This window comes from Glandiceps talaboti, chromosome 18 (assembly GCF_964340395.1).
Source record: "Glandiceps talaboti chromosome 18, keGlaTala1.1, whole genome shotgun sequence".
Lineage (NCBI taxonomy): Eukaryota > Metazoa > Hemichordata > Enteropneusta > Spengelidae > Glandiceps > Glandiceps talaboti.
This window is the reverse complement of record NC_135566.1, coordinates 14,079,927-14,088,640: the sequence shown is the minus strand read 5'-3', so window position 1 is coordinate 14,088,640 and position 8,714 is coordinate 14,079,927. Positions and strand designations below refer to the sequence as shown.

Sequence of the window (8,714 nt, the reverse complement as noted above, 5' to 3'; positions counted from 1 at the left end):
TATTCCAACATGACATGGAGAGAGCTTTTTTTGTTGTCAAATAAATTACAGTTTGTCAAAGTCAGCTCTTTGTGTTCTGTCAGTTTTCTGAGTGAATATTTGTGTTGACTGTAAAAGTACACAGTGTTGTAGTTGGTTGTTGTTAGTGTGATAAGTATATGTTTGCTGTTATCGTGAACACTTATGTTTTGCAATCTATCTTTTGTGTGTGTTGATTTGAGATTGCATGGAACCCCCCCCCCCCCCCCCCCCCCTTGAAAAAAAAGAGGTTCTTTTGGTTCACTCTTAACATATTATAAACCAATGTCAGGCTAAGTTTCTAACTAAACCACGCCTGGTCAATGTCCCCCAATCAGCACAAAACGTTATTCATCCAATCAGTGAACCCCAACTGTTACAGTGACCTAAGCAGTGTGTAAAGAAACATCCTGAACTGGGAAATATACCATACTTGGACATTACTTAACTACCTCAATAAACACCAACTTTACGAGAGACTGTGTTATTGGTTAGAATTCTGAGATTGATTAACAAAGACATGATGTTAATAACTGTGTGGGTGGCTGTAGATGAATTTTAAATTGCATCTCTTGCATCTCAGGACTTCTAGAGTAACGACTTTGAATATACTGCAAGTGGAGGTGTAAATGGTAATGATACCGTATAGGAACTAGACTAGGCCAAGATTAAAACAGCCCGTTTATGGTGCTGATGTTACTTTGTTTATCTGTCAAACCACATTTTTGTGAGAACAAGAACTAACTCAGGAAGTCACGCACCCCCACCTGCCACCATAGGATGCCCTTTCAATATGAAGCAGGTCAGGGTACACTTGACACTAGAGGGCGCCATTTCAATTTGCAGAGGTACTGTACAAATAGCTAACTGTAGTACCAATAATGCTGCTATTCATACTCATAGAGAGTAGAAGGGAACTTTTCAGATTTGCTAGTGGGTACCAGTCTTTTTAAAAGTACTTTTCATCGACATGTATCTGTATAAAACTAAGGACAAATTTTACACACCAAAACATACATGTATACACTTTTCACAATTACAAAATGTATATGATTACCAGGTGTTTTATTCTGTATATACACCAAAATGTACAAATATTGTATCTTGTATAGAGTCCATTAGGGTAACATTTGTTCATAACACCTGACCTCACATCATTCATCAATTGAGGTTGTTTTATTCAATTTATGTTCAGAATTTTAAAAAATGTGACTGAAAATGATTGCTGTGTGACAAAGTCTGGTAAATTGCTAGTGGTTGTTGAGGATAAAATGGTTTGGCATAGAATTGTTGTAATATTTTGATTAAAGAATACTTGTAGAATCTTTCTTGTACACTTGACTTTTTGAGAAATTATTTTCATCAATCATCTTGCTGGATCATGTACAACTGCCGACATCAGACCATGAAAGAATGGAACGTGTTGCAAACAGAAAAAGTAAACAAATGAATTGGATTAATAACACTTGGCTCAGTATGTTGAAACAGTGGAGACTTGTATTACACACCATGGTTTGATAAGAACAGTTTTATGGCATCTTTATGTGTACATGAAATGCATGGGGAACTGGAAATTTGTTTGTGAATGTTGACTATTATGTAAAGGGGGCCATAAAACTGTTCTATCAAATGATGGAATGTAATACAAGTCTCTGTACTTCCAACATACTGTGTCAAGTACTATTAATCGAAATCATACTTCCCCTGTTTGTAAAAGGTTTCGATTGTCCACGGTCTGATGTCGGCAGTTGTATGTCATCCCTGCTAGCCAATCACATCAGACAAATCTCACAGCCTATGATGTCATTCCTGTTATCCAATCAGACAAGTCTCCCTGGCTATGATGTCATTCCTGCTATCCAATCAGACAAGCTCTCCTGTCTATGATGTCATCCCTAAACCATCCAATCAAAAAAGCTCTCCTGTCTATGATGTCATCCCTAAACCATCCAATCAGACAAGCTCTCCTTTCTATGTCATGTAGTCTAACCAATCAGAAACTTTCATTGGTTATTTTGTATATCAAAATTGTACATATTTGTTGTCCACTGAAAGTTCTTCTCATCAATCGGTTCAGTCAGGGTTTTTTCCAAATAAGTAACTTTGTTAGATGCATCCACCAAGATAATTGTGTGTGTCCTGAAAAATAAACAGCTACATGAATTTATCAAAGTTTACAAAAAAGTTTGATGGATATTGGACACAGTAAACAAATCATACTTTTCTGACGCATTCATTATGAAAACTTTCCCTGTCACATGACTGTCACATGATTTGTCTGTCGGTGTGGCACAGTATACTTTAGTCTAAAGGCTTTCAATTGGGTTTCAATCTGAAAATCTCTTTACCCAACAGCTGGCCGAGGAGCTGGTAAAAAATTTCAAATCCAAACGAATCCGCCCACCCAGTCATTAAAATGTCTGTTTTAATCAATCATAGAATTCTGCCCAGTCTTAAGTTAGCACTTTCAGGACAAAGATAATTCCATATATCTCTTCCTGTGCATAAACGTTGTACACTTTTACCTAAATCTCATTAAAATTGTGACAGAAACTCTGGGGTTTTGCCTCTTTTACAGATAAATTTCTCATAGATCTTTTAATCATTTTCAGCTCAAAATTATTACCATAGAAACTGGTTCGACCTGAAATTTCAATATAACAATATAACACAGAATATACGTTCTCTCTTTATTCAAGTCAGGTGACAGAAAACATAATCAATTTATGAAGTCCACTAAATTCAAACAATTTTTTAAATTTCTTTAAAATTGTCTGATATAAAACAAGCTATAATTATTTTCTAACTTTGTATTAAAAAAAATATTTTAATGCACTTCTTTACCAAAATATTTTAATGTTTTCTACATCCGCGTTGATGAAATAGAAAAAAGGTCAGAGTTGGGTACTATAACTGTCAGGTACAAGGGTGAAAGGTCAAGTTGAGAACTATAAAAGTCAGGAAAAAAGTTGAAAGGTCAAAGTTGAGAACTATAAAAGTCAGGTACAAAGTTGAAAGGTCAAAGCTGAGTACAAGTTCGATATAACACTACCTTGTTCCATAATTTGGTAACCTGACTAGGATTTTTCCAAGGCCTTGCACTGCTAAATCAGGTAAGGCGCCATTTTGTTCCTTTGGCCTTGTGTCACTGTACCTGGTGTATAGACCAAGATAAGTTTCAGCGATATGGTAACCCCCTTTGATAATAATGGTTTCTGCCATGAAACAAGACTTCTAGGGTGAACTTTTCCTTATGTTGGATGAAATCAATTCTAAAGATATTTCCCTATGAAATTTTCTGCATTTTGTTGGGTTGATATCCCATATAATGTAATGGTTCATCCCAAAGTTTTGTTTTCACAGCAGATAATCTATTATTCACAGGGGTGTCAGTTCGATGGATAAAATGACTAAATCACCTTGTGCCATAGTTACTACCAGGGGAGTGAACATATATTGCACTTCTATCCTCTTGAAGTTTTGGCTCAAGACTTCCAGCACACATTTGACCTATGGCCTGGTCTGGGTGTCTGGTGATTGAGAGAGAGGTGCTCATTTTAACACAAATACAAAGAGAAGTGCTCTTCACAACAAACAGTGCCATCTAGTGTTAGACTTTGTCAGTTGCATACTTTACTATGCAGAGATATTAATTTGCATATTTTACTATGTAGAAAGATGTTAGTTTGCATATTTTTTTAAAGTAGAAATGTTAATTTGCATACTTTATTATGCAGAAAGACATTAATTTGCATATTTTGCTATGCAGAAATATGTTAATTTGCATATGTTATTATGCAGAAATGTTAATTTGCATACTTTATTATGCAGAAAGCTGTTAATTTGCATATTTCATTATGCAAAAATCATGAGTAGCTGCCATAGTATAGCTGTTAGTTTGGTAGAATTAGAAATGAGATAAATTTTTAAGTAACGGTATCACTTTTATTCCATTTTTTTCGATAGCAGTCGCTTCCAGAGATGAAACTCATCTATAGTTATGCACAAAGTCATCCATACAAAGGATTACTGGTACTTACGGAGTTTGGTCACTCATAAGCTCAACTAAGTGATCCATTAATTTCTCTTTATCACCTATGGTGGCGCCATTCACTATATCAGTAAATCTATCTTTACCAATCACACATTTCTTCCATGGTTTGTCTATAGTTGAATTGCATAGGCCATGAATTCCTGGAAGTGGCACAATATCATTGTTTACATTTTAGGTGAAATTATCTCCTGTTATGGTGAAAGTATTTACGATTAAAAACTTACAGTATCATTTTTGCAGTAATATGACAAACAATGTTTTCAGCTGAAAGATAGAGTTTCGTAAAATGACCATTTAATGATGTTGTACAAACATTACAGTGAATACTGCCCTCTGATGGTGTAATTTGGAAATGACTCAGGTGTCAAATTACCTAACTGATCTACACGCCAGTGAACTACAGTGTATTTCAACCCTACTTCTTTCTTTGTAACTTAAGTTTCTCCCTAGTCCTACTTTTCAAAGTGTTTCTTTTGTTTTTTGATATGCATATTACCTGGACTTAATAATTCTGGATCCTTGCCAGTCTTGTTGCTATAGTAACCAAGTGACGACTGTGAATTCATCCTGTTACAGCGACAGAAAGAAAAACAGGTGATGTTAAAAATGAGGAATTTCTATGTTGAAATTAAAGCTAAATCCTACCATGAGAATCTAAACCTGGTTGGATGTAACGTTGACCAGCCAGCATTAAGTTATTGTGTATTAAGTTCACAGACCCAATTTCCAAACCTTGATCTTGTTTGATAATGACAATCTACAATGTTGATATGACATGACCTTGGTTGATAATGACAATCCACAATGTAATATGACATGATCTTGTTTGATAAGGATGACATGATATTTGATATTGTCTAGATCCGTAATATCACTGACATTACCTTGTAAGATCACACACTAACAGATTAAATGCATTATATAATTCACCCTCTGAAGACACTTGTTGTAAATATGATAGACTTTCGTCGTTACCCTTCAAAAAATTGGAAATCAGTGAACCTAAGAAATGAAAAAAAAGAACATGTAAAAACAAACTTACAACACTGAATTGATGGAATCAAAAAATCTACTTCATATTATTCAGCTAATCATAACAGTATCTTTGGTGATATAATGTGTTGCTCAATCTCATTTTGAGAATAGCTCTGCGAATTGTTAGTCTGTAAGATACACCGTGCTGGGGCGCCCTCAGACATCGGTCAAATCCCAGTTGGTGAGAGCAGAACGACACGACATATCTTACAGTTTAAGCCACTTATGTACCAAGTAAACTGCCTGTTGCATTGATTTGCCTATGGATCCCGAAGTAATCATTTAAGGACCTGGGATTTAAGGATTTTCCACAACATGTAACAGTATTGGCCGAAAATAACTCACTCGGAAAATGAGTTCGTGATGAGCATAATGAAATTCACTATGCGTCCAACAGCTGCTTTGTCTACATCTAGAGTCACTGTTTGTATACTAACGACCGAAATTAAGCAACCAATTATCTCAGCACAACTTGTTGATCGTCAGATAAAACACAATTGTGTACACGATATTAACATCACAGTAATGAGACACGAATGTCTTACCTCTTCCCTTGGCATTAGGATCTACAACATCACTTAGAATATTCAACAATGTTGCAAATTTCCCAGTCCGTGTTATCCCAAGCCACGTTCCCCCTACCTTGCCTTGTGTTTGATCCAAACCTGGAAAAAATGATGACAGAAATCAGGAATCCAAAATTAATAATACAGTATGTTAGCTACTTTCTGTATGATTCATCCTTTTACACTCATAGACTCAAAGAAGAGAACAACATTTCAAGACCCTCAAACAACATGAGAACAACGTTTCAACTATAAGATTGTAAAGATATATATACAATGCAGTGTGTCTTCTAAGCCAATTTTGACATGCCAGTACACTACAGAATTGATTACAATGTTCTCCTGACCACCTATAAAGTATTGCATGGTCTTTCACCACCTTACTTAATACATGTATCACAGACACTCTCCATGAAAAGCCTAATCTCCGCACACTTGGTCAACGGACAAACATTTACAGTTTGAATCCAATTAAAGACTTAATTCTTTTGGTGGCCGTACTATCTCACTTGCTGCACTGCGTCTTTGGAACAAATGGCCGCTGGAGCTTTCGACAAACACCCACAGTCAATGCCTAAAACATACTTATTCGTGAAAGTTTTCAATATATCAGTGTACAGCTCTGAACTTTTAAAGTTCAGAGCTGTACACAGATATACTTCATATTGGATACAGGAGCTCTAGAAATTCTCTGACTGATTGATGCCACTAGCTAAACACACAGCAAATTCTCATCACACTGCAAACTTTGATGTTTCTCACATTGCGATGAAAACCAGTTTGTTATCATTTTCACCAACAACAACAAATATTGCACATACTATGTAGGTATAAAGATTTCAACCTTTGAATTCTGGAAGATTGTTCTGACATTTAAAAAAAAAAAAAATTTTAATGCTTAGTCTATCTTTTCAAAAACACATGCAAATATGTATTATCATTATAATGTCACCTGGTGTATTTCAGATGTTGTAATGAGTTTTATGATGTGGTAAAACTTTTTAAGAAGTAACCCCCCCCCCCCCCCCCCCACACACACACACACACACTACTTAACTACAGATGGCAGGCACTATACTTACCACTCAGAATATTGGAGTTATCTACCCACCAATCAGCTGGTTTTGTTGGACGGTCTAATGTTTCATCTCTATTTGACGCTAAAATCAATTTGTAACCATCGGAGGGAGGATTAGGATCCAGTTTCAGAAATAAAAGACACATGATGGTCTGTTAAGATTTTAGTTCCAGACTGATTCTATGCTTCGTGTATATAAAGATATATACCACACCACCTGTATATAAATAAGATAGACTTTTTAAAAATATACACATTATTTATTACTGTAGCTTAATTTTGATCACTCCAGACGTATCAAAACTTTTTAGGAGTTTATGATTCTGCATCTGCAGAAATTAAAGAAAACACTGAGCATTTGTGTGTGTGTGTGTGTGTGTGTGTGTGTGTACTCTGTGTAGTTGCATGTGTGTATGTGTCACTGTACTAATATATGTGTGTGTATGTGTGTGCATGCGTGTGTACTACATGTACATGTGTGTGTGCATGTGTATGTGTGCATTTACTACGTGGGTGTGTGTATGTGTGTGTCTATATCATAAGTAAATACACCAAGATACACTAGGTGAGTAAAGTACATATATAACTATGTTACCATTGGATTGAGTGAACGATCTGTAAAAAAAATGCAATGAAATAGATGATGATCGAGTTCTATTTATCAGAGTATATATCATTTCAATAGTATACATGCCTGTATATACAATATATACATCTATGTATGGATAGATAGTTAGGGTATCCATGAGTTGAAAATTATATTATTACATTTACCCTAGCTTAGAGTACAGGTGATTGGTGATTTTCAATTTTGATTTCCAATTCAAAACTCCTATCTGCATGGATTCCAGGCTATACATTTACCCATGTGTATTTTGCTTGTTTATGTATGCTTATTTTTTATTTATTTATTTGTTTATTTGTAACACAATTCATGGGCTCCCAGTGGTCCCACTTCAGCCTTGTTGCGTCAAGTTACACAAAATGTTCAATTCTAAGTTGAGTGGTTGTGTTGTTGTTGTTGGCAAATGATAAGTTTCAAGGACAGTGTGCCAGGCATTTGAATCAATCTGTATGGAATTTTTTTTTAATTGTATAGCATACAATTTTTCCATGCTTATAGCATGGAAGTGACCAGGGTTATCTGGAATTGGCGGTCGAAATGATGGGGTTCAAATGACCTATTCCCGGGGCCGGAGGGGGGGGGGGCATCTCCCATGGCCCGTTTTGTCACCCTGACAAGTGATCATGCCATCAGTAGCAACCGAATACACGGAATGCACTGTGGAATACGATGTCTATGATGTAACGGGTTTCTAGTTGCAAATTACATAACATAAACAGTTCCACAAATTTTGTAAGTGTCATTGCTAGAATCATGTGATTTGTGATGGGGGCGTTTTGCAGCCGCTTTCCATGGAGACGGTGTGTATATTGTATTAACTTACGGTCAAACAGTACCTTATACTTCACAAAGGTTGACAGTGTCGTGATCTTCTAAACTCCAGCACTGGCAGAGGTCACGTCCACTGGGGATTGTCGTACTTACTTAAGATGACTTCATACACGTCACATGGCAACAATCCTCTCTGACCTACGCACCATCGGAGGGGGTAGGACCAACTCGGCCCATTGCCAACTCGTCCCATCGCCAACTCGGCCCATTCACATGCCAACTCAGCACATTTACATGCCAACTCGGCCCATTTACATGCCAACTCGGCCCACGCACGTCATGACGAAAATGTTTCTGTCATTTTCAACGATTAATAAAAAAGATCAACCCATTTTAGAGTGCATGTCGTGTCGAAGTGGGCGATACGTTAGTAATAAACGCAATCATTTATTTCAAAGTGTTTCGGTTTTGAAGTTACAATCACGTCGAGTTGTACATCTTGACTATTTACGAATTGACGAATAGCGGACTAAATATCTATAGTCAAGTTGACAGAGAGTGGGCCGA

General features: G+C 36.3%; 1 protein-coding gene across 3 annotated transcripts; it reads right to left on the bottom strand.

Moving 5' to 3' along the window:
* Positions 1–1,155: 1,155 nt before the first annotated feature.
* LOC144449152 (transport and Golgi organization 2 homolog) lies at positions 1,156–8,351 on the bottom strand. Of its 3 annotated transcripts, XM_078139619.1 has the most exons (9): positions 8,200–8,351; positions 6,756–6,968; positions 5,653–5,772; positions 4,957–5,074; positions 4,569–4,639; positions 4,059–4,212; positions 3,438–3,548; positions 3,071–3,172; positions 1,156–2,157 (listed from the first exon to the last, which is right to left on the bottom strand). In XM_078139619.1, exons 2-9 carry the CDS (start codon positions 6,895–6,897, stop codon positions 2,022–2,024), a joined length of 954 nt encoding a protein of 317 aa, XP_077995745.1. In that variant the 5' UTR covers positions 6,898–6,968; positions 8,200–8,351; the 3' UTR covers positions 1,156–2,021. The 3 variants fall into 3 exon arrangements, with proteins under 3 accessions (XP_077995745.1, XP_077995746.1, XP_077995747.1); XM_078139620.1 differs by lacking the exon at positions 3,071–3,172; XM_078139621.1 differs by lacking the exon at positions 3,438–3,548.
* Positions 8,352–8,714: the final 363 nt, after the last annotated feature.

What these genes read in the sequence shown, in the direction of transcription:
- LOC144449152 (XM_078139619.1), bottom strand. Translation starts at nt 6,897, where the DNA reads ATGTGTCTTTTATTTCTGAAACTGGATCCTAATCCTCCCTCCGATGGT. An exon ending in CTTATGAGTGACCAAACTCC is followed by an intron (nt 3,549 to 4,058) that starts GTAAGTACCAGT and finishes CTCAATCACCAG; the next exon opens with ACACCCAGACCAGGCCATAG. An exon ending in TTACCAAATTATGGAACAAG is followed by an intron (nt 2,158 to 3,070) that starts GTAGTGTTATAT and finishes TTTATTTTTCAG; the next exon opens with GACACACACAATTATCTTGG.